We start from the raw sequence: 26,749 nt of genomic DNA, 5'->3' as shown, positions 1-26,749 counted from the left end.
TCTTTCTAATGTAGTTTCTTTTGTAACTAAATGTAAAAGGTATTACAAAAAAAGAATTTCAATACAATATAAGGAATATCAAACACTAAGCTAATTGACTCTCTGCCTAATTTAGTTTCTTCGTGTAATTAAATGAAAAATGTATACAAAATAAGGAACTCAATATAATATAAGGAAGAGTATAGATTAAGTCGATTCTCTCTCTCTCTCTCTCTCTCTCTAGTGTAATTTCTTCGTGCAACTAAGTGGGAAGGTATTACGAAAGAAGAAGCTCAATACTATATAAGGAAGAGCAGACACTACGCTGACAGTGTGGAGATTTTTTATTTCTGATGATAATCATATTTTTTTCAAATGATTTTTTTCCTTCTTAAAATCAACGAATTTGGTTGGAAAATCTAGGAAAATTTAGTAATCATACTTAAAATGTTTTGAAATTAATTTATACAACTATGGTAATTAATAAATTACAATAATTTCCGTTTAATTATTATTTTATTTAATTTCCCTTGTTACACCAGTCAAAGCCTTGAGGAGGCCTTCGGAACGTTTAAGAAAGTTGAGGTTGAAATTTCTTTTTATTTCTTTTACCGACGTTTAGGGGTGTTAAAATCCAACTAGAACTTGTTGGGACGACTGAAAATGACAAAAAAAAATTCTTAAAATCAAGAGATTTGGTAATCATACTTAAAATGTTTTGAAATTAATCTATCCAACTAATGTAGGTAATAACTTACAAAATTTTCATTTTAATTAATTAATTTCCCTTTATGCTCTTGCAAAACTAGCTGGAGTCTTGAGGAGGCCTCCAAACGGTATAGAAGACTAAGATTGAAGTTTCATTTATTTTCTCTTACCGACATTGAGTAGTGTCAAAATCCAACTACACCAGTCAGAGCCTTAAGGAGGCCTCCAAACGGTTAAGAAAACTGAGGTTGAAATTTCATTTATTTCTTTTACCGATGTTTAGGGGTGTCAAAATCCAGCTAGAACCTATCAGGATGACTAAAAATGACAAAAAAATCTTAAAATCAAGAAATTTTGTTGTAAAATGTAGTAAGATTTAGTAATTATACTTAAAATGTTTTGAAATTAATATATACAACTAATGTAAGTAATAACTTACAAAATTTCCGTTTTAATTAAATAATTTCCCTTTATTCTTTTGCAAAACTAGTTGGAGTCTTGAGAAGGCCTTCAAATGGTAAATAAAACTGAGGTTGAAATTTCATTTATTTTCTCTTATCGACATTGAGTGGTGTCAAAATCCAGCTAGAACCTGTCAACATGACTAAAAAATTTCTAATCGAACTCGTAGTGGTTCAACTACGTTTTGGGGTTTTAGAAACTGGTAAAAGCTTAAATCAATTTAACCAATCGAAACAAAAAACCAAACAAAACCCAAAAACTAATAAAATTTTAAGCCGAAAAACTAATGATAAAACAATTCCGTGCATTATATATATAATATCATATATGGAAAAACAAATTCAGCATTGAATGAAACTGATAACATATCGATAAGAACCCATCAAAGAAAACCAATTCAAAACTAGAATTAAACCGAACCGAATCAAAACAAATCTTAATGGTTCGACTTTGATCTTACATATTACATGTCTAAAACAGATTCAGCCCAATTGAAATCATATCGAATGGATCAATTGACACCTGATCGACATTAAAAATACGAATTGACGCGTGTCATTATCATGTAAGACAAATTTCGTTTTCTTTTTTTTTGGGTATTCGTAGTCATATTTTTTGGAAAAACTTCTGTCATTTATCTTTAACGTACCATTTATGATACGTGGGCCAATTGGAAGAAGAATTGCCACTTTTAATCCAAATGAGAGTGGACTGTGAAGGGACCATTGGGGGGAAAACCATTATAAAAGGCCAAGTTGGTTATCTTGCTCCTCATCGCTTGAGCGATTCATATCAATTATCGACCACACACTGTGGTATCAACCCACAACGCTGTCTCTCCACTTTGTTTTTTTTTCCATATTTCCAAGCCCATGGCCCCTCCCCACCACCAACAGCACTGAGAGGAAGAACCAGAGAGTCCCATTTCCTCCTCTCATCCAGAAATCTTTAACTTATCTCATCTCTTCTCTGGTATCTTTCTTTTGGTGTTCTCGCGTCATTTAGGGGTTATTACATTTCCAATGGCTCTGTCATCGTTTTCTTTCCCTGGTTATCTGCTCAGAGATGTAGCTACAGATTCCCTGAAATCCATTTCGAGCTTACATCATGTGTTCTGGGTAACAGATCTGCAGAACCAATATCAGAACAGGCTTCCACAGGTTTGAAATCTCTTTTGTCTATGACTTCACGGTCTTTTGGAATGCTAGTTAAGAACTGGGTTTTGTCTGTTTTGTCTAATTCTGAAAGTTTCTTTCAGATGTTCCTTTCTTGTGGGTATCAGATAGTATTAAATTCTCAGTCCCACCAAGATATTTTAGTTCTGGAGTTAAATGGGTCGTTTTGTTATGATTTGATGCAGGTCAAGAGAAGGACCGGAAATGTCTGTGCATCACTATCAGAGAAGGGGGAGTATCACTCGCAGAGACCACCAACTCCTCTTTTGGACACTATCAACTATCCAATCCACATGAAAAATCTCTCAATTAAGGTAAGTACATGAGTGAAAAACTGATACCAAGTCATTCTTTGAATCAGATGAACTACTTTGTCTACATCTTTGTATCATCTGCTGATGCAGGAACTTAAACAACTCGCCGATGAGCTACGTTCCGATGTCATCTTCAACGTCTCTAATACCGGAGGTCACCTGGGTTCAAGCCTTGGAGTGGTTGAGCTTACTGTGGCTCTCCATTATGTCTTCAATGCCCCACAGGATAAGTTACTCTGGGATGTGGGTCATCAGGTGCATCTCAGGGCTCTTCTCCTTCTGTTTTCGATTCTGTTTAGAGCTCTGTTCTTATAATTGTTAATACATGTCTCTGCTGGAGTTCAGAAGTTTTACTATTACCCTTTTGATTTGATTCTGCAGTCTTATCCACACAAAATTCTTACTGGGAGAAGAGATAAGATGCAAACTATGCGTCAGACGAATGGGTTGTCGGGATTCACTAAACGTTCTGAGAGCGAATATGATTGCTTCGGCGCTGGTCACAGTTCAACCAGTATCTCAGCTGCCTTGGGTATATCTCTCTATACCTTCCTCTGTTTTTATTCATAGCTTCTAAATATGGGAGATTTAATAGGTTGCAAGTGAAATGAGTACTGAACCAGATCAACATTCTGGATTGTTTGGGATGTTTTGGTCAAACAGGAATGGCTGTTGGAAGGGATCTGAAAGGCAGAAAAAACAATGTGATTGCTGTCATAGGGGATGGTGCCATGACTGCAGGGCAAGCATATGAGGCAATGAACAATGCTGGGTATTTAGACACGGACATGATTGTGATACTCAATGATAACAAACAGGTTTCCCTACCAACTGCTACTCTAGATGGCCCCATTCCACCTGTAGGAGCTTTGAGCAGTGCTCTCAGTAGGTTGCAGTCCAGCAGGCCCCTTAGAGAGCTGAGGGAGGTTGCCAAGGTACAAACTCTATGCAATCAGATTAATCTAAAGAGTCATGGATCCGCAAATCACCAATTTGTAGCTGATTCTATTGCATAACTGTGGTTGTTTCAGGGAGTTACAAAGCAGATTGGCGGTTCAATGCATGAACTGGCAGCCAAAGTTGATGAATACGCCCGTGGGATGATCAGCGGATCTGGTTCAACACTGTTCGAGGAGCTTGGTCTCTATTATATTGGTCCAGTTGATGGCCACAACATAGATGATCTTGTAGCTATTCTCAAGGAAGTCAAGAGTACCCATACAACAGGCCCTGTCCTCATCCATGTTATTACCGAGAAAGGTCGAGGTTATCCATATGCGGAGAAAGCTGCAGACAAGTACCATGGTAAACTCAGAATTATAGTTTGATCGATGAAGTAGCCCCATATGAGAATCAGGGAAAAGAAGAAAAAAAAATAAAAGATCAAACTATTGGTTGTCTTTTGCAGGTGTTACAAAGTTTGATCCAGCTACTGGCAAGCAATTCAAAGCTCCTGTTCCTACTCGATCTTACACAACATATTTTGCAGAGGCTTTGATTGCAGAAGCAGAGGTTGACAAAGACATTGTTGCCATACATGCTGCAATGGGAGGAGGGACAGGCCTTAATCTATTCCTTCGCCGCTTCCCAACACGATGTTTTGATGTTGGGATCGCAGAGCAACATGCTGTCACTTTTGCTGCTGGTCTTGCTTGTGAAGGCCTTAAGCCATTTTGTGCCATCTATTCATCTTTCCTACAGAGGGCTTATGATCAGGTAACTCTTAGTGCTTCATTTTCTTCCTTCTCTTCATGATATTTCTTCCCTTTTTTTTATTACAATAGGATATGTTCATTATTAATAGGACCGAGTTTCTCGACACCTATGGTGAAGAGGGAATTTCCACATCTTAGGACATCTAATCCTTTGGATTAGCATGGGAAAGGGTATTTTCAACGCTGGACAATAAGAGGTGGGAGTTTAATGATGACATGGAGTCCAATCGCATGGAGATTTCTCTACTCCATGGGAGAAGGAAAACTTAGTCCTTGTTAATAATTGCAGCTGCTATCATTTAGTAACATGATTGGCTAAACAATGTAAATATGACAAAGTTGAGTATATTTTCCATTCTGCAGGTGGTGCACGATGTGGATTTGCAGAAACTGCCAGTGAGGTTTGCATTGGACAGAGCCGGCTTGGTTGGAGCTGATGGACCTACTCATTCCGGGTCATTCGATGTCACTTACATGGCATGCCTTCCAAACATGGTTGTGATGGCTCCTTCAGATGAGGCAGAGCTCTTCCATATGGTTGCAACTGCTGCTGCCATAGATGATCGACCCAGTTGCTTCCGATACCCAAGAGGAAATGGAATTGGCATTCAGCTGCCGCCAGGGAACAAGGGTATCCCTCTGGAGGTAATCTTGCAACCACATTAGGAAGGTCTCACAAACACCATGATATAGACACTGATTTCTTGTTTATTTTCCCAAAGGTTGGCAAAGGCCGGATTTTGTTGGAGGGTGAGAGAGTGGCACTTTTGGGCTATGGAACAGCAGTTCAAAGTTGTTTAGCTGCAGCTTCTTTAGTTCAACGCTATGATATACAGTTAACAGTAGCAGATGCGCGCTTCTGCAAGCCACTTGATCAAGAACTCATTCGCAGCCTCGCTAAATCACATGAGTTTCTAATCACAGTGGAAGAAGGATCTATTGGAGGATTTGGATCTCATGTTGCCCAGTCCTTGGCCCTCAATAGACTTCTTGATGGAACAACAAAGGTATGATTCTATATGATTTAGAATTGTATTGTTAAGACACCCTACATTAGTATTTGTCCAAGTGGGAGTGGAACTCTATTGGAATCAGGAATACTTACTTCTTGTTTGGAACTTTTGTGCAGTGGAGACCACTAGTTCTTCCTGATCGGTACATTGATCATGGATCACCAGCTGATCAGATGGCCGAAGCTGGCCTCACAGCTTCTCATATTGCTGCAACTGTATTCAACATCCTTGGACTAAACAGAGAGGCCCTTGAGGTCATGTCATAGAGAAGTTAGAAAAAGAAGGGTGTGGTTGTCCACCCAAATGTAAAATGGAATGATAACTGGTGATTGATTTTCAATTTAGTTACATTCAATCTGTAGAAAAGAAAAGTAGAGTTTAGCAACAAAGGAACTTGGCCAAATTTAGGCTTCCTGATGTAATACCTGGAGAAAATGTGTGAAATCAAAAGAGGGACACTAGCACTGTGAGAACCCCTTCCATTCCCATTAAAGCATAGGCAAGGAGCTCCCTTGAAGCTGTGCTTGGTTGTAGAAAGTGTGTGAAATCAAAAGAGGGACACTATCACTGTGAGAACCCCTTCTATTCCCATTAAAGCATAGGCAAGGAGCTCCCTTGAAGCTGTGCTTGGTTGTAAGGGAAATGAAAATTTTCAAACCTTACAAAGAACTTTTGTAATCATTACCCAACATGATTGTATAAATTACTCAAATTTCATACCATATTTTGTGATGATAATTTTTAGCTGGATTTTTTTATTTTACTTTTCAAACCTGAGGGACATATATGCAAAGTAAAGTGAAATTTAATAATCAAATATGGAAACATCCTCTCCTACGAAGCAAGGGATAAGGTTGCGTACATTTGCCCCTCCCAGACCTTGCAGTAGTGGGAACCTCGTGCATTGGGTCACTTTTTGGAGATAGTGCTATAATCATATGGGATAGTGGTTAAAACTTCTCTAACGACCCAATGAAGAAAACTCTAGGACAACAACAAAAACAGATGCACTCTAAACAGAGTAAAGGCAATGGCTTGTGCACTAGGCGTGCTAGCAAAATTTCCATTCTAGGTTTGAAAATTTCACTTCACTTTAATTTTCCTTGCAACTTAACCGAACCTTGAATAATTTCATGTTAACAAATCTCACAGATGTATAGGACTAGTGTCTTCATAAAAAATGACTATAAATAACAGAAAATGGTTTCATTTCACACAAACCTAGAATGATCTTTCTTCTTACCAAAAAAAAAAAACACTAAAATATCTCAACATGAATTGATCTTGAAGTCAAATTTTATGCATCCAAGGAAGTCAAGACGAAACAATTACATTCCATGTGACACAAAATTCTCCTCACTAATTAATATTCTATGCAAACTTAAAAAGGATTTCTTATATACATCCCTTGGAGTCTCATAATAGTTTGATATCTAAGTGGTCGAGCCTTGGCACAACAGTTAAGTTGTGTTGTTACAACCATCAAGTTGCGGGTTCAAAACATAGAAATAGCCTCTCCAAGAAACGGGGGTAAAGTTGCATACATTTGCCCCTCCCAGAAACTACAGTAATGGAAGCCTTGTACATTGAAACACTCTTTTTTTATTTTTACCCTCTTAGTTTAGCACACTTTTTCCTTTTAGTGAGAATATAACATATCATTTCACATGTCTACTTGAAAGGTGTGCAAGACAATGCAACTCTTGAAAATAACGTAATTGTTAATCCCTTTCAAATAATTTTGAAAATTCTTTTTAACCCCTACCTTAAAGAACTTCTAAGAGTAAGACAAGTAAATAATCAAAAGACGGTTACATGCTTTAAATACACTTATAGAGGAGGTGTCAGTTAGACAATCCCAACTTAAAATGACCTATGTTTGCCTATCCTTGAGAACCAGTACATAGTGATGCTTGGACTCCATCTGGCTGGATATAAAATGCTGAAAAATAACCTAAAATTTTCAAAGAATAAAAGAAAATAATTTAAATTTAGATCGTAATTAAACATGAAGTAAAATCTCCTCTTTTTTTTCATTACATTTCTTTTGAGTCTAAAGTTATTTTGGTTGAAAGGTGAAGAAAGATTCTCTCAATATTCAACAATTTTGCAATATCAATGCTGGTAATAAGAGCATTTTCATTTTATTTTTGTTTTGAGTAACCTTGCAACATTTTACATCCAACCAGATGGAGTCTTTACAAAATCAAAAAGAACCAATTTCATTCATTGTATAGACCCCATCACAGCCTTTATAATTCAAGTAATTGTAGCCTTTATGGATTGTGAATCTTATGGTTGAGTAACCAAAGCCTACATTGAATGGTTCAATGATAATTAAAACACATTTTTATAAACATAAATATTCTAACAAACTTACACAATACAACCATTGACTAATAGAATGAAATGCAGAGTAAGACCGCAATTTTGATGGCATGAATGGAGTCAGAAGATATTGGAGACTGCTTCATTGAGCCAAACTCTGAAGCATGCTAACAGATTCAGCTGAACTAATGGTACTCCAAACATGTAAATCATGATCAAGCACTGGCCATGGACTCTATTAGGAGCTGGTATCCTTCTGGAACTGTTGTCTGCGCCTGTACACATTCGGCCAATGCAGGAACATCGGAACTGATGTCTAAGTACTTGGCCACTAAAAGCAGCAAGTGAAAATCAGAAATTCGCTTCACAAATGGGAAGCTCTTTGTCCGATCCAGGTGATTCTTCAGTGCCCTCATCGTTACTGGGGTATTCCTGTTCTCAATTGGGAAGGTTGATGAAAGTGGCCCCTGCATTAGCATGAAAATTCATATAAGCAACACGTACACTACATAAACAATCCAAAATTTGGAAAGAAAATATAACAAGCAACTAATGCAACTCCATCAAATTAATAATTTTATATTTGTGCAACCAAAAATATAATCAAAGAGGTACATGACTCTAAACACATTCACCATAAAAAGATCACTTCCGAAACTAAAATGGATGAATATTGCTTCATATTAACCAACGAGAAAAAATATATCTTTTGATATTTTCTTACTTACTGAGGAAGTCAGATTGAAATAGAAAACAATAAAATTGGGGTTGGGGTTGGGGTTGGGGTTGGGGTTGGGGTGGGGGTGGGCACAGGGGACTCTAAAAAAGTTAGGCGGAAAACCTAAACTTTTGGCTTAACAAAAGAAAAAGTCACATTTGACCCAAGTTTAAGGAGAACATGATTCATTATTCTGTAGCTGATAAAAACCCAAGAAGTTCACCATAAAAAAAAAATATTTAAGGAGAAAATGATTCATTATTCTGCAGCTAACAAAAATCCAGGGAGTTCATAGAAATATTCCCAGAATCTTTCAATATAGTTAATAATTTTAAGAATATGGAGTTTCAAAAATCAAAATATATGACCAATTATTGCATTTGAATTATGAATTATCAAACCTGATGCAAACCCGAGAGGGTAAGCAAGCCAAGATCGGATCTGGAAGAGAATAGGGGTAAGTATGAAAATAGATAGCTAAGTTGTACAGCTAGAGTCCGACCAGTCCACCAGCTGTAGGAGTCCCACCAAGGCCCACTGTTGGAGTCTCACCAAAGCCCACTTGAGTCACACAAGTAAAATACTAAGATAGTATGCTGTAAAATTCAATGGCTGCCTTTAGAGTAGCCAAGACTTGCATTATATAGAGAAATCTTGAGTACAACACAATAACATTAAGAGACTCTTATTCCAAAACCCCTTTGGGATTCCCCATACGTAGATAACAATTCCTAGACATAGAAACTATCCCCAAGACATTGAAAACTACTCCCAAGAAATTGAAACTACAATCAAGATATAAAAACTACTAAGCTAGGAAAACTAAAAGACTAATTAATACTATCTACCTAGGAAAGTAAAACTCACTATATTAATTAACCTAGGAATAAAAATAAGCTACTACTAAGCCTAATCCCGTATGCGTTCCTTGTACTCACATTTTAGGCCCATAGAAGTGACCCATTACAAAGAAAAATCATGGAATCAAAGGCCCAATACATAAATAAACCCACCCAAGGCTTATTTCCAATAAAAAAAACTCATTATGTTACTTATCTGCATCAAAACCCCTCCCAAAAAAAAAAAAGGAAATAGAGTGGCAAACACCAAGAATTGGCACGCTAAGCATAATATCACAAATAAAGAACCATTAGATTCCAAAACACATATGCAGGTTTTAGGACCTGATAATACTAACAGATCTATTATTTCACTTCCACCAATGTTTCTTATGGATTTGAAGAAGATTTAGCGATCACTGAAGTGAAACATTAGTTAGAACTTGGTGCAGTTAAAGCAAAAAGGCATGAAGCCATTTAAACATTAGAACTTTATAGGATAAGGTGTATATGGCCCCAACATTCTCCACCAAGAATTCATGCATCAGAAGAATATAGAAAGGATCACAGCCTTTAAACTATTTTCATATTACACCATGCCATACGATAAATCACAATTTAATAGTTCCCAATCCCCCATTTCAAGGATGTCTTCCATCTTAGAAGCTTGATGTGTCTAGAAAAGCATTATCACAACTGAAGGAAGGAAAAGTTACTTTCTTATTTAAAATATGGGCGCACGTTCTCTGTCCGGGAGCGCATCTGGGCACAGGCTGCACCCAGACACATGAGGTGGGACAAGCGGGCTGGTCATTTCGCCCACCCGCCTGGGCACACCCTGCGCCCCCAGTGCAAAGAACTTTATCCCTTAATATATATATATGGATTTTCTCATTGAAACCCCAGAAGGTGGTCAATAACTTTGTAACCTCTTTTTCATAGCTCTCAGTTAGCATCTCATTGTTTAAGAAATGGAATCTGTTGAAGGGTAAAATAATGATTCCACATAAATGCTGAAAAATGTACTGACATTTTGAAAACGGCATCTCAATAACAAGTCAAGGACAGAACCATAAAATCAAGTTGGATACCGTTTCTCAGTTTTTTCCCTTTTAAAATAATTGAAGACTATTGCATCCGTTTTCGTGTTATCCTATTCTTCAGCTGCTCCCAAGTAACCGATAGTTTTGTCACAGTTGCAGTCATTACTGCTTGACCCCCAGGCCCCACCGCTCAATTCACAATTATTGATTACTCATCCCTCCCCCCCCAACCCCAATTTCCCTCCTATTTCAATGCTCCTTTCATCAAGTGGTGTTTTTTGCGCATAATTAATAGGCCATTTTTGGGATCGATCTAAGGATGCTAATGGGTTTGTTTTTTGGCCATCCAGTTCAGATACACTCTAGTTCGATACTACCAACATAGAAACCAGAATCAAACAGTATTATACTCGGTTTCACACTCTTGAATCATACTCAAATAATTTGGCTTTACATGAGTCACTCCGATGACTCATTCGGTCATGACAGTTGATTGATTTAACCAAGGATTTTAGACTCGAAATCGCAGTTAGAATCAATCCCAAAAACCCCAGAATCAGCCCTCCAATGTGAAAACCCAACAATCCAGTCCCAAAAACCCAAGAATCCGCCATTCAGAATGGGCCAGAATAGGGATCTGACGCAGGCAGAAGGTTCAGATCTGTAATAGAGAGATCAGATCCAGTTTACAGGAAGGTTAAGGATAGGATAAAGGGAGAAGACGAGGTTTCAAGATCAGATTCTGATATTGGATGAAGAGAGAAGTTGCAGGCTGTTGGGAGGTGAACAGTCAAGTTCAAAACAGACCATGGTTTTGAGGGAACGGTGGGGGAAGGGGCTGGTGTGTTGTGGAAGAGATGAGGAATAAAAGGGGTTAGGTTTAAGGGCTGTAAGGCATTTTAAAGGAATGGAAGATGAAAGGTTAAGTTGAGTTGCAGGTTTAATAGAGATGGGTTGGAGGTTGAAGAAGATGTAAAGAAGAAGACAGCTAGGAGGGTTGTCGATGAAGATAGAAGCAGAGACAGGGGGACGAAAGGGAGTATCGTGAAAGAGAGGAGAAGAGATGAGGGAGAGAAAGAAGAGAAGACGTTGAGGAGAGGGAAGGGGAAAGACTCACCAAAAATGTGAGGGAGGGGAGGGGGACTGCTTCAACGCAGGTCTGGCCACCAAGGCTCCCACTTTTGTTTCATTCAATAATTCAATTCAGCATGTTTCAAAAGGTTGGCTATATAGGTATTTAAAGAAGAAAAATGACTCTTGGAATTTAACAACTCCTAAAACCTAAAACCAAGAAACATTAATCACTAGCACACTATTCTAAACTAATTACTCACCTAGAAACTAACTCCCATAAAACAATAAATACTAGCCTTCAATCTCTTGGACTCCTAATCTAAGAATTTAAAGAGATACATTAATACACCTAGGTATACGAAAAGACCAGTACCAAAAGAAAAAAAATAAGACACATAACTATAGACTATAAAATTCTGGAAACTTCAAGGATTAGATCGCATGAGCCCCACTATCAAGGGAAACGCATGAGTTGACCCCTGGCCCGCATACACCATGGCTGGGCTTGGTTCTTGGGCCATGCGGTTTGGGTTGTGGTTCTGATGTGGACCAAACAGCATGATGGATCTTTTTCATGCTTGACCGCTTGATACTGCATCAGGATCAGTCACGACCGATTCGACCAAGGATTTTAAACTCGGAGTCGCATATCGAATTGGTCCCTACCGATTTCAATCCGGATTGGATTGAATCGATCCAAAAAACTAGAATCGGTCCTCAAATATGAAAACCCAGCGATCAAGTCCCAAAAACCCGAGAATCGGCCATTCTAGAACTCCTGGAATCAAGATCGGTCACAGAAAATTCCAATCCGAGTTGACCGATTCAACCAAGGATTTTAAACTTGGAATCACATATCAAAATCGGGATCGGTCACGGCTAATTCCAATCCGAATCCACCGACTCGCCCAAGGATTTTAAAGTCAGCGCATATCGAATTGGTCAGCATGCTGATTGCGATCCGAATCGGACCAAAATTGTTGCCTAAAACCCTAGAGTCAGCCCTCAAATATGAAAACCTAGCAATACAGTCCCAAATACCTGAGAATCAGCCATTTCAGAATGGTCGGATTCGGGATCAATCACGACCAATTCCAATCCTTGTTGACCGATTCGACAAAGGATTTTAAATTCGAAATCGCACATCAAATCGGTCCCTGCAGAATTATGATCCAAGGTCGAGCCGGAATTGGTCCCAAAAACCCTAGAATCGGCCCTCAAATATAAGAACCCATCGATCTGCGATTTTCGAGTTTAAAACCCTTTGTTGAATCGATTGATTCGGATCGGAATCGGCTGTGAATGATCCGGATTCCGGTCAGTGATCAATTTTAGGGTTTTGGGGACTGTATCGTTGGGCTTTCAGATTTGAGGTCCGACTCTAGGGATTTTGGGACCAAATCTAGCCAATTCTGATCTGACCAGTAGGGACAGATTCGATCTCCGATTCTGAGTTTAAAATCTTTGATCGAATCGGATCAAAAGCTGTTGTAACTGATTCTGATTTTAGCCATTCTGGAACCACCAATTCTAGGGTTTTTGGGACTCGATCACAGGGTTTTCAGATTTAAGGGTCGATTATAGGGTTTTAGGGACCAAGTCCAATCGATCCTGATTCGATCAAGATCGGAATCGCCAAAGACCGATTCAATCTCCAATTCTAAGTTTAAAATCTATAGACAAGTCTACTGATTCAAATCAGAATTGGTTGTGACCAATATTGATTCCAACTAGTTTGGAACAGCCGATTTTAGGGTTTTGGTATTGTAACGCTGGGTTTTCAAATTTGAGGATCAATTATAGGGTTTTTGGGACCGATATTGATCCGATCCAGTTCATAATTGGCAGTGACCAATGCACTATCCGATTTTGAGTCACGACCGATTGAGTCATCGAGGTGAATAATGTAGAAACAAATTAAAATAATTTGGTTATGATTTCAAGAGTGTGAACTGTGAAACTGAATGTAATACTATTCGATACTGATTTTATGTTGCCAATCTCGAACCGAAGTGGATCCAAACCAAATAGCCATAAACGAACCAATTGACACCCTTAAGACGATCCCGAAAATGGCCTATTCAGATCCAAAACTTTGCAAAAACCACCACTTAACATTTGAATTTTATTTCCCTTAGAATTATTTGTCTGTCCTTGAGACCTCTCACATGGTCATTGAAGTTTGTCCCAACTGACCAACACCCAAATCCCAACAAGACATCGTTTTCACACTTAAAAGCATCTGGTTACTACGAGAGAGAGGCACATTAATGATACAAAGGGTTTAATTTTACATTCCTACCCTTCTCCATGGCAATTCAATCTATTTAATGCTATGATTTCAAAATAATTTGAAAATCCATTTTTTACCCCTCAAATTAACAACTTTTTGGAATAAAACAAAAGGCTAAGTAAATGAAGGTTTCAAATGCCAAATGCACCAATAGAGGTGTCATTCAGATACTCCCTATATATATAGGATGCATCTTGTTGTCACCAAGGTGGTGAAGTTAGAAGTTGTAAACTTCTTTTGATTGCCCATTGATGTAGCCTAGCGAAATAAATCTCACTTAGGACCAGGTTCTGTCTTAGGGCTGGCCGAATGGACAGATTAGGGTTACTAGGGCAGAAGTTAGGGTTAGGAATGGGAGATTGAGTTAGGGTATATTGGATAATGGTCTGCAGGTTTTTAGGAGTCTATTAGTATAGGATCTAACTAGGTTTAAATAAGAAATAGAAATTCAGAATATTAGAGTTAAGGTTTTGGGTTTTAGGACTAAAGAGGATAAAGGGATCTAGGGTTTCTAGAGGGAATCAGGCCAAGAGCTTCTGGCCGAGTGTCACAGAGGTAGGGAATAGGGGTCGGCTGAAGTATGGGATGATTTGGATGGCTGGTTAGGTCTAGGCAGGTTTAGGGTTGTTGGGGTGTAATGGAGAAGAGAGGAAATTAGGGTTTAGTTGTTCAGATGAAGGCTGCAGGTTAGGTCGAGTGGATGGTCTGCAGTGAGGGATCTGTGGTTAGAAGTTTAATGAAAACTGATGGTCAGATCTGTAATTCTGAAGGAATCCTAGTTAAAATAGGAGTTGCAGATTTAATGGGGTTGAGGGTTATGGAAATTGATAGAGGATGTAGGGCTGGGTTAGGGAATAAGAAGGAACTAATTAATTGCAGAATTCTGTAACAGCTTACTTGTAATAGAAGAACTTCAATGGCAGCAACTCGAAGAGCTTGATTGAAGAAGAAGAAGAACCTCCCGATCTACGAGATGCAAGGAGTCGCTGGATTTCTCCAACCCTAGCCCTTGATAAAACTCACAAGGGGTCTTGATATGACACACAAGACAGAGAAGCAGCAGCAGTCATGGCGGCAGCAGCAAGAAGAAACAAAATTTCAAACATAATAGGTGGGGAGCCTCCCACGAAATATCTATTTATAATAAAAGGGGGCCAAAAGGCCTTACAAATAATCAATCTAAAAGCAAATCCTAGTCAGATTAGGAGTGGGAATTCCTAATCTGAATCCTAATCACAAACATAAAACATAATAGACTTATACTCTAAATAGGAGTATAAGCTTAAACAAATAAAATAAAATAAACACCTATCCCTCTAAAATCGTGGAGGGAGAACTTAAGAAAATAAGTATAAAAAGACTGTTTTAACCCTATTATAAGAAAAGTAAAAAGGCTCCAACGAAAATCAAAGAACAGCCAATTAAATCATGGTTTCGGCTTCTGCATCAACCATTGTCTTATTCCCAAAAGTTATTTAAGTCAAGGGAAAAAAGGTATTTTCAAAATAAATTGAAAGTGACTTGTCATTATATCATTTTCAATAGTTGTCATTGTCCATGTGAAATGACATGATTTACCTTCATGGAAAAGAAAACCCATATATATATATGGTATGTATAATAAGGTTGGTTACTATTTACCCTTCTCTTTTGCAGTTCCATATATATATATTGGGCAAGCCGCTAGCTTTCTTGGAGCTAGCAGCTGTGCCCATTAGAGAAGGTGGGATGGGGACGGCAGGGGGGTTTCCATAGGGGGTGGGAGAGAGACAGCCTTAGGCTGGGCACAGCGCCGGCATGCCTAGCCTTTACCCTATGCACACACACAACCAACACACACACACATATAAATATAAATATATATATTCCCCCTTCTCTTTTGCAGTCCCATGATTCCCCTCCTCCCCTCCCCCCTCACAAGCAAGGAACTAAAACTCGGAACTAGACTAGGTTTCAACCTTGGAAAAAACTGAGTTGACTCGAGATTTCAGTCGAAGTTGGTGTATTTTTTTTTCAACTCAACTTAAGCCATTTAAAACAATCCAAATAGGAGTTTCACTCAAATAGGAGTTTCACCCTAGGTTGGTAGGCACGACGTACTAAAATACCCTACTCTACACATAATTTAGTAATAGAAAGCAATCAAAACATTCAATTAATGTAAAACAACTTAAATAAGCATTAGAAATGTTTAAGTGTACAATACATCAATCTGTTTAACAATGTTACATCTTTCATCCCATAAAATATGATTGAATCACGCATTCAATCCCAACTCGTGCCACTTAGTCTTCCCATGTCATGGTACTGCTGTAGTGTTGCACATAGTTTGCCACAACACTCATATAAGTATTGTCATCAACATATGCCAAGTCGCCTATCCTAGGGTATAGAAGAGGCGGTTGCCATGAGGCGTGAGATCCACTGCTACTGTCATATTGAAGCATGTATGGATGTGGCTGGTTTGGGACTAGGAATATGGCCCAAAACCTAACCCAATGCTTTGATTGTCGAACTCAAGTGTTGACTGCCCAAACCGACCATAGCCACTAATTTGGACTCCATCAAGTGATAGATCGACCAAAGTTATGTAACATATATTAAATTGACATGAATCAACCAAAGTTTGAACAAATTTTTTTGAAAAAAAAAATATTTGGGGAAAAAATGGTTTACCTTTCAAAAGTTCTTCAAAATTGATGTAAAGAACCACAAATCATGCACTAATCTTGCTGTGGTGTAGCAGAATGATGCCGGCAGCAGCTTCTCCAACGAAATCCAGCTCAAAAATGGTGAAAAACTAGTGGCAGCAGCTCATGGAACAGCCTCTCGGTCGAGATAGCTCGAAATCTGGAAGTTTTATAAGGTGAGTTGGGTCGAGATCTGGGTCGACCAGAGATCTCGACGAGATATTGCACTTTTTTGTTTCGGATGGGGATCTCGTCTCAACCCTGGAAAAAACCGAGATCTTGCCCGAGATGTCGCGAGATTTAGTTCCATGCTCATAAGGGGGTGGCATGGGACTACAAGAATCTACAATGAGCCTATTCCTAGGGGAGTCGGCGCATCGGGAGGGGGCTACAGACAACTTACTTCTGACATCAAAGAGGATAGTATCCCAGATTTGCTAGAAAGATCTGGACTTAGAGGTCCATCTTTTGAGGTTGCACTCCAACTAGATGTGGTAAATAGTGGCACCAAATGCAAGCTTACCCACCGCATCACAACTAGATTTGCCAGCAAATGACATGTCCACCCAAATCCATTCTCTCCCAAAGGGCAAAATCCTTCATCTCCAAGGCCAGCATTTAGTAAAAAGACCTTTCCATATCAAGGAAGAGAATGAGCAGTCAAAGAAGAGGTAATCCACGTCTTCAGTGGCATTCTAACATAGGCAGCAAGAGGGTGAGGTCGGAATCAGTCTCCAAAGAAGGAAAGATTGTGTTGGGAGGCAGCAAGAATAAGCCCGCTAGATAGTGAAGCTGACAGGGAATGTGTCTCTTGAATGAGGTCCCAAGCTGACTTGGCACTAAAGAGACCCGAAAAAGAAGCAAACCAAATAACAATATCACTACTATCACTAGGCCTTCTGGGAATACTGGACAGATCATTCCAGACGGTAGGCAAAGGGGGAGAGGAGTGGGGAGCCCAACCATCATGCCAAAGAATGTCCAAGATCATGGCCAGCCTACGATAGCCTGAACTGTAAATATCTCCTGCCGCCGATTGAGTGGAGAAGAACTCCCTGTGGGTGCCAATGGTCCAGCCATAATCTGGCGGAGGCACCGTCATCAATCAGGAATTTAAAACCACATCAGAAATAGAAGGAGGAGTCCAGATGGAGTCATTACGAAGGAGATGAGAATAGACCCAGTCAACCTAAATACTCTTCCTCTTGACCGCTAACTTCCAAATCAGCTTGAGGATACCAGCAGAATTGATGTCGTTAATTCTTCTCAATCCAAGACCACCTCATCTTTTGGGAGGCAGACAAAGGCCCAATTGATAGGGCGAAGGAATCAGGAAAAGTCATACCCTTTTCTAGAGAAAGACACACATGAGAGACTCAAGTTTCATAATGGTGGTCTGGGGCTGCCCAAAGATGCCGTACCAATAGATATACGAGGACTGAAAGACATCTGATCAATTCAAAACATAGTGTTAAAGCATCGCCTAGATGTCTGAGCGGATTTTCAGGGGCTGGGCGTGCAACCGCCTTTTGTTAACTCACTAAGGTGAGCGCCTTGGGATGCCTAGTACTCTGGAGCGGGCAACTTTCATTCGTTTACATTTTGTTTATTTTATTTTATAAGTTACAAAAAAGATTCTATTTATATCAGTTCCATTGGTTTGTCTACGTGATACCATGTAGTGAAAAACATGGAATCATTTTAAAAAAAAAAAAGAAGAAGAAAAAGGCCCCTGATCGACCACTTCCTTTGCACAATCAGCCACAAGCCTTGAGGCTCAAAGCTCTAAACCCTAACGACCACCACCTCAAGCAGCAGCACATCTCCTTTTCAGGCTACACTTCTCCTATTGGACCAGAGTCCTCCGAAAGCAACTTGATCCTTGCAGCACTCTTGATTCTGGTAATTTTTTTCTCTCTTCTTTTCTAAACCCTAACAGCCACCACCCCTAACAGTGGTGCATCTCCTTTTCCAATGGTACCAAAGCCCTCTCCCTCCCTCCCTCCCTCCCTCCCTCCCTCCCTCCCTCCAGCAGAGTTGATCATTAGTTGTGCACATATCAAATTATGTTAAAGTGCATATTTGTTGAGTGTTAATTTCACATAGTTGTTTCTTCTTCTTCTCTGTTTAGTGTTAATTTCAAGTATCTGTTTCTTCTTTAAATTTTGTTCGCCACTTTTCAATTCTGATTTATGATGGAATATGGTTTCTAGTGGATGATGTTTCTGATTCATTATTGATTGTTCAGTTATTCAATAACTAATTTTATGATGTTTTTTATGAATGTTCCATTTAATGGTAAATGGTTTCTTTAATAGGGTATGAATCTATTTATAATGTATCTATCTATATTGATTCTTGATGTGCTTTAAATGTTGATTCTTAATGTAGCATATAAGGAGATTTATTTTATTGCTATATTGATATATGGATATATATATATATATATATATATATGTACTAAAATGCCTATTGAAGGAGAAGTGATATGATTCCGATTGAAGGAGCTAAAAGAACTAGGGGCAGGCCTAAAATGACCATAGGGGAAGAGGTGAGGAAGGACATGCATAATCTAGGCCTTGTACCAAGTATGACCTTAGATAGAGCCTATTGAAGGGCAAGGATCCATGTACCAGATCCCATTTAGCTGAGATTCTCCTGACGTGTTGGGCTCTGCCTCTTCCCTCTTACTATCGATTTCCTTTTTTCATTTCGCATTTTCAATTTTCATTGCTCTTCTCTTCCCCCACCCCTCTTTTCCCATCTTTTCCTTTCCTTTTTGGTTAGAACTCAATTTTCCTTACTTTGTTTTGTTTGGATCCATGTAGTAATGTAGTCCTAGATAGGTAGGAGACCTACTAGGAGCCAGTTCAACCAGGATCTGTAGAACTGCTGGTTCGATGGAGGCAGAATTGAGGTTTTAGGTCAAAATTAAGGTTAAAGTTAAGTTTAGGTCAGGGTTGTCTTATATGGTAATGATAGGCAGGTGTAGGGAAGTCTAATGGTGTAGGTTTTATGATGTTTGAGTGAATGGAAGTAGGGTAGACAAGTTGGACAGCAAGATAAGGTTATTTGAGACAATTCCTAATGTAGGTAGGAGAAGGAGATTCTAGGGTTTAGGATGGTGGGGGTTTGATGAAACTTGGATCGAGTGTCAATAACGATGTAAGGGATGTATGCTGAAATTTTGGTTTGAAACTGATGGACAGATTTGAAGTTATGGAGGAATCCTAGTTGAAGTAGGAGAGAGGGGTAAAACTGTAATTTCAGACAACCAGCTGGGTGGATGGTGCTGAAAGTTGAATCGAGTCTCTCTTGGGGTTGAGGAAGATTCGATCAAATTTTTAGCAGGTTCTAACGGTTAGATTTGTCTGGGTAGAATTCTCACGAAAATCACCTTGCATGTGACCTTCTAGAAGGGAAGAAGAATAGTTGCAGGTTTTAGGTTTTTAATGGCTAGTCAGGTTTGAGGTTGTTTAGGTTCTACAGAGAAGAGGGGGAATTAGGGTTTAGATGGTTGGATAGGGCTGTAACTGAACTAGGGTTTAGGGAATTCAAATAAAAATAAAAGGGGGGCTTGTAGGGTAGGCTGTAGAGGATTAGGAGAAGAAGGGTGATTACTGAAACTGTAAAGTACGTACTTGAACACTGATCTTCAATGGCAACAGCTTTGAAGATGAACAATGGGGTCACCCGATCTTCACGATGCAAGGAGATAAGTAGCAGCCCTCCCGATCTTCACGATGCAAGGAGTCGATTGGAGATCCACCAATCCCTTCCACCTTGATAGAACCACAAGGATATAATCTCACAAGGAGCAGCAACAATGGCAGCAAGCGTAAAGCTAATTTTTATTAATCAAATTCGTCTTCAATGCTGGCCTCCCTTACAAACTTACATAGAAGACTCAAAAATAAACTTAGACACTAAAAAGGAAAGGCCTAACCCTATCCCTAACCTATTAGGTAACTTAAACTGACTAAGAAACTGAAATAGACTCAACATAGAGTTCTAATCCAGCCCAACTAAACAATTAAAAGAAAAACTAATAAAATCACTTAAATTGAACCACTGGTTCATACCAGCTTTGGACCGGTTCAATTTAAAACATTAAAAACATGAAAATAAACTAAGTACAGGACTAATCCCGTATGCAACCTATGTACCCATATTTGAGGCCCATTAAAGTGGCCTATTACATAGAAAACCCATGGGATCAAAGGCCCAACATGTATAGAACCCAACCCTAGAGTTATTCCTAATAAAACAAGCCTATTTTGCTGATGAATCTGCATCATGTAGCCATCCCCATGAAGTTGGAATAAGGCTGAGTTTGTTGTTGTTGTACTAAAATGCCTAGAGCGCCTAGGCGACGCATAGGCGGGCGTCTTGTCGCCTAAGCTCTTAGGCGGCCCTCCAACACCTTGGTCACTTTGTCACCTTGACACCTATGATTCAAGACGGTCGGAATAAGAGAGAAGCTTGACCTTCCAAAGCTGGAGCCTCTCATGCAAGAGATCTAGAATATGAGAACAGTGGTGAGCAATCAACCTAGAGGGGTTCAAAGGCAAACCCAAATACTTGACCAGAAGACGGCCCAAGGAGAAGCCGGCCTTCTCCTTTAGACAAGACTTATCAACCTCAGAGACCCTAGCTAGGAAAAAGAGAGATTTCAAGTGGTTGATAAGAAGACCGGACATACCTTCAAAGTAGCGCAATCAAGACATAATGGCCTCGACCAAAGGAATATCAGCCTTGGAGAAAATCATGAGGCCATCAAAGCCTTGCATTTTGGCATGGGAACATGAGCTACTGGTCCACAATAGATTGGATGCTTCTGGAAAGCACTTCAAGGGATAAAGTGAAAATGTGGGGGAGGGGGGGAAGTGGACAACCTTAACGAATGCCTACAAAGGAGGCAAAAAAGATGGCGGGACTACCATTAATAAGCACCGAGAAGCGGGGAGAGGAAATGCAGTGTTAGATCCAATTGACAAAGGTAGGGGGAAAGGACATCTTGAGCATGACACTGACAGTAAAATCCTAAGTCAAGGAGTCGAAGCATTTATGGATGTCAATCTTAATAAGAACAGAAGGGGAGTGGGATATTTTTATCAAAGCCTCTAACATGCTCATTACGGAGAAGAATGTCATCAGAAATACTTCTACCAGATATAAAAGCCGATTGGTTGGCACTGACCAGGAATTCAACCACTATCTTTAGCCTGTTAGCAAGGATTTTAGCAATGAATGTATACATTAAGTTGCACAGGAAGATGGCATGAAATCAATCAAGGAGACACCTTCTTTCTTAGGGAAGAGACAAAGGAATGTGTGATTGATCCTTTTAACCTGATTGGGGTTGAAAAAGAAACTTTGCACGGCCTTAATGAGATCTGATTTGATGATGTCCCAAGTGGAGGAGAAAAATCCCATACTAAACCCATCCGAGCCCGGGGCTCTATAATTCTATTAGCCTTGTGAGAGTGGACAGCAGAGAGAGAATTTCCTCCTCAACAGGGGATAGCCTGGACGGCATTGAGGATGAAATTGGGGATGATTTATTGAGGAGACCATCCGGGATAGCAGTGGGAAAGGCAGTAGAGGAGGGCCTAAATATCTGCATAAAGAAGTGGACTGGCTCTAACTTTATATCATCAACTTTGGAGAGGGAGGAGCCATCTCTAGCCAAAAGCTTTGTAATGGAGTTGATATCAGATCTAGCCTTCAACTGGATACCAATAAGCTTAGCTTGACAGTCTCCAAGGTGAAGATGTTCCCAAAGGATGAGTTACAGGCTTTAAGGGCGCTTTTAACATTCCGAAGCTTTCTGCCAAAGGAATTGGGAGTTGAATGAACCGGCTTAGCCCAGGCGTATTGGACAATGGAGAGGAAGTTTGGGTTGGAAGACCACATATAAAAATATTTCAAAGGTTTGGGACTGAAGGAGATGCAAGGCTAGATAAGGACAAAGATGGGGCCATGGTCAGAGATACCACGGACATCAAAGGAGGCATGGGAGGAGGGAAAGGAGGTTAGAAATGCTTCATAACCAATACTCTGTCAAGCTTACAGGCAATCCTGGAATCACCATTTCGTCTATTGTACCAGGTGAACTTCAGATCAGCCATCTCAAATCATACATGTCATTGAAAGCATCAACTAAGGAGTCATCGAGCCGACCACCTCCCTGTTTTTCATTGTCACACCGGACAACATCAAAATCTCCTCCCAAGGCTTCGGGGAGAGAACCAATCTGGAGAGCAACATGACGAAGGTCTGCCCAAAGGGAGGATCTCTCAGAGGAGCAGTTAGCAGCATGAATAGTGGTGAAGAGGAAACAGTAGTTCCCAACAGTGTAAGAAATCTTAAGATGCAATAGCTGGGGAGAGAAGAACAAAACCGAGACTTGAATAATGGATGGATCCCAGAGACACCAAATGCCCATTGGGATGGTGGGGATAATTGAAACAGAAAGCCAAAAAAAGGGCAACAAAGGAGGTGATGTGGGAGGAAGTAGGGTCTACAATATTAAGTGCTTATATAAAATTTACAGAAATGATCAAAACCAAAGGAATCCATTGTTGTGAATGAAAAGCAGCATAAAACAATCCGGTTTTGATGCAGTGCTTCGACCCTCAATCATGGTGTCACTAGATTTTATAAGAATATACTCTATCCTAATTAATAGTATCCCCAAACAATCCAGTTTTGATGCAGTGCTTCGATCCTCAATCATGTGTCACTAGGTTTTATAAGTATAAGAATGCACTCTATCCTAATTCATAATATCCCCCAACAATCCAGTTTTGATGCAGTGCTTTGATCATCAATCACGATGTCACTAGATTTTAGAAGTATAGGAATAGATTCTATCAAAATTCATACCCATAAGGTTGATGTATGCTACTCCTTTTGCTCACAACGGTCAGAAATAAGGCAATGAGTAGGATTTAGCACATTGGAAGACACAATGAAATATGCATTAACAGAAAAAGTGACCATTCTAAGATCGGAACCATATTTCTTTCTTTCTTTTTAAATTCCAGACAAATGGTTAGCATCATTTTTGCTAGATGGTTCCTAATACAATTCTCCATACCCATGACATGTTTGAATGGGTAAAGTGAATCTGAATGTGACACACAGAACATTGGTGAGAATCCAATGCGTCGAAACCTAAGTTTTCCTCAGCAAGTTTCATCCACGAAGGGTGAGTCAGGGCCTAAGATCAGGCCGACTGTACTCTGTTCGAACATCAAGCCATCCCCATTTTCACCTTCGTTTGCCCACTTCACCTTCTCTTCGTGTGGTAAGATTTAGCTTAACAAACTTCTGCCATGATGCAGCAATAAACCCCCTACAAGTCTTTATATCTAATCAAGAAGTCTTGTGACCATTAACCAAGCAAATTACGTGAAATCTTAATCCATAAGTCAAAGTTCGTAGCAGAGTGGCATATTTCAGAGGTCATCCCAAACTCCTTTTCTCATGTTTCTATAAAGGAAATGGAACATGTGCCGGTCTATGGTAGTTGAAATTGAATTCAATAATACATATCCAAAGAGAAAATTGGTTACTTTTACCATTACTAATTCACAAAAGTGGTAGCATGGGACAATTAGATCTAGGGTTTTTAATACATATTCTCATCATACTCAAACCTCTTTCCGAACCGTCAATATAATCATCCTTGTTACTTAATTTCCATGTTGCTAGGCATCAAGTTGGCTATAAAGAATTCTTTAATCAATATAATCATCCTCTTTTAGTATGTATTAGATAGAATTATTGATGATTGGATAGTTTTTCTTCTATAAAAAACATAAATGAAACTGAAAAAAGAGATGGCTTGTGCTACGCTGTGATAAAAATCAGGTGCATCTTTTGCTTCAGCAGTTAAATCCATAACGTCATCACTACGGAAAAAAGGTTATGGAACAGAAAAATAGCACAGACAATCACAACACGCGGAGTAGTGGCTAGCCCTACCACAACTGAGGAGTTCTCTCGTTCTGTGAAATACGTATAACTAAGCTTCCCCCTCCCCCCCCCCCCCCACACACACACAAAAAAGCTTTTTTTTTCTTCTTAGGGATAGAGACAGGCTCAGGCGAAAATTGGCACTCCTGTCAAGTTCATGCTAAAACCTATCCTAGATTTTTTCTAGTGTTTTAGTTTAAGATGGTTCCCTCTATATGGTCAAGCAATTCATAGTGGTCTATTTCTAAGCCAGACGTGCAAATGGAGCCAGTTCATTTAGAATTCTACAGGTTAAAATGTAGAGGCTGCAGAATAAAGACTAGTTGCAGTCTTGATTTTCAACTAGAACACCTACATCTTTATACAATAATAATGCTACAATAAAATCTACAGGAAATTTTCACGCAGAAGCATGAGAAATCAAAGCAGGATATATATTTCGTTGATCATTATATAGAGCCAATAGATTAGCATTGAAAAGGAACCAAATAAGCGACCAGAACGTACCTGGTGATCCATTATCTTAACCACCACCAAGAAGAAATCATTGTCAACTTCCTTGGTATCCTTCACACCAACAACCACATCTTTCTTCATCCGAGATATTTTTGGGTCTGCATCTCCTTTGATATCAGTCTCGAACCAACCTTCCTTGAACAATCTGACACACATATCACTCATCTGAAAAGCTTCAAAGTGGACATCAGCACCACCATCCTCATTGACTTCCAGTTTAACCAACGCCGTGACCCACTCCTTGAGCCCACTCTGCCCGTGAAGTTCAGCAGCCTGAAGAATCTCCGAATTCGACAACGTATAATCCTTCTTATTCTGCCCGATTGTCTGGGTGAATATAAACCCTACCTTCCTCATTCCCAACCCCAATCCAATTGCCTCCACTAAGTTTTCCTCGTCAGGGTTCCTCATCAGGATCAAATTCTCTTCCGTACCCTGCTGCGGAGGCTCGTATATGAAATTCACATCAACCTTCCCATCTACCGAGACTGTCCCATACATGAACCCTCCGCGCTTAACTGCGAAAGCTAGCGACTCATTCACATAATGCTGGAATGAACTGGCGGCATCTCGATCGAAAGACACCGATTCACAGTGTGGTTTCTCCTGACGGCTAACCCTCATCTGCTTGGCAATGAGATCGTCCATGGTCATCTTCCTCCCAAACGATCCAGCCTTGTTAACGGCTCTTCCAGCGACAGTTCTTTCACCTTCGTAAGCCAAATAAATCATCGAACCATGCGAAACTCCAAGCGAAGAAATCAAGGTCTGGGGATTCGACATGTCCGTAAAGCGAAGAATATCATCTGGGGTTTTCGCAAGGAGCAAGTTCTGGTTTCTCGACAAGGTCTGTTTAGATACAGGGACTCTCAACTGCTTCTCGATTTGGGTATTGAGCTCTGAGACTGTCATATGAGGGTTATCGACGGTCACTCGCTCTAAGCCATCTCTGCTACGAACTCTGATCATCACCATCTTTGCTTAATTCGACTCTAAATTTGTCGAAGTCGTTGCTGCAATTAACTTGCAGAGCGAGTTACTAACTGTATAAACCGATCAGTATTACGGATTTAGCTATAAAGGGTGACGATTACAAAATTCTGCTAAACGATTAACTTGCAGGATACGAAAAGCTTCGATTCTATCTGCCTTTGTTTTTAACTGTGTTGAGGAAGAAGAATTGGGTTTCAATTCTGTCTAAGGTGGCGGTCTGTGTAAGAATAAAGGTATTCTGAAGTGAGGGAATTTTGGAAAGAGCTCGCTGCGTGGGTCTCTAGAGCGTACAGACGTGTGCTGGCCAATGGGAGCGCGTTGGAGAGGATTTTTGCCTTTTCATGGGACAGTGTGGTACTTTGTGCACTCTATGTTCTTTTTCTCTGGACCCACATGTAAGGTATCGCATTTTGACCGTCAGATCGGTGTTAGGATCTGCTCGTGCTAATAAACAGTTATTATGTCATTGTGGGTTTTGAGTCGATTCTAGTAACATCACGAAACACATACAGGAGTCAACCGATTGGTCTGGATCAGTCATTGCGGTCCGGCCTAATCTACTCCCACCAATTTAGTGCGGTCGCACAGTGCATGCCGCCCTTGCGCCTTGACACAGGGGCATACAAAATGATCGCCACACCACCGTAGAACCCCAAAAATGATCAGAGGTGCAGCAATCATTTCATGTGTCCCTATGTCCGACACAGGGGCGACGTGTGCGCTACCAAGTGGTATTCTTTCTCCTATTTAAGGGAAATAGAACCTACCCGGTATTGCACCTTGTGTGGCTCCCATGCGTAGCCACAGAACGTGCCTTGACTACCAGGGATTTGGAAATTTATCCTTATCGCACTGCCCAATGCACCACACTTGAGAATCCAATCGTCCACCCAACACTTAAGAATA

General features: G+C 39.8%; 2 protein-coding genes across 2 annotated transcripts; one reads left to right on the top strand and one right to left on the bottom strand.

The window, feature by feature from the left end:
* Window positions 1-2,146: 2,146 nt before the first annotated feature.
* Window positions 2,147-5,706, top strand: LOC122660419 (probable 1-deoxy-D-xylulose-5-phosphate synthase, chloroplastic). Its single transcript, XM_043855723.1, has 10 exons — window positions 2,147-2,309; window positions 2,510-2,638; window positions 2,729-2,893; window positions 3,020-3,170; window positions 3,302-3,573; window positions 3,670-3,943; window positions 4,047-4,354; window positions 4,717-4,998; window positions 5,076-5,360; window positions 5,483-5,706. The coding sequence occupies exons 1-10, from the start codon at window positions 2,172-2,174 to the stop codon at window positions 5,630-5,632; spliced, it is 2,154 nt and encodes a 717-aa protein (XP_043711658.1). The 5' UTR covers window positions 2,147-2,171; the 3' UTR covers window positions 5,633-5,706.
* Window positions 5,707-7,702: 1,996 nt separating this feature from the next.
* On the bottom strand, window positions 7,703-25,864 carry LOC122660320 (NPL4-like protein 1). The gene is made up of 2 exons (XM_043855572.1): window positions 24,842-25,864; window positions 7,703-8,161 (listed from the first exon to the last, which is right to left on the bottom strand). The coding sequence occupies exons 1-2, from the start codon at window positions 25,823-25,825 to the stop codon at window positions 7,910-7,912; spliced, it is 1,236 nt and encodes a 411-aa protein (XP_043711507.1). The 5' UTR covers window positions 25,826-25,864; the 3' UTR covers window positions 7,703-7,909.
* Between the last annotated feature and the right edge of the window lie 885 nt (window positions 25,865-26,749).

Source organism: Telopea speciosissima, chromosome 4 (genome assembly GCF_018873765.1).
Source record: "Telopea speciosissima isolate NSW1024214 ecotype Mountain lineage chromosome 4, Tspe_v1, whole genome shotgun sequence".
Classification (NCBI taxonomy): Eukaryota; Viridiplantae; Streptophyta; class Magnoliopsida; order Proteales; family Proteaceae; genus Telopea; species Telopea speciosissima.
The sequence above is the reverse complement of the archived record's forward strand: the minus strand, read 5'-3'. Positions and strand labels throughout refer to the sequence as shown.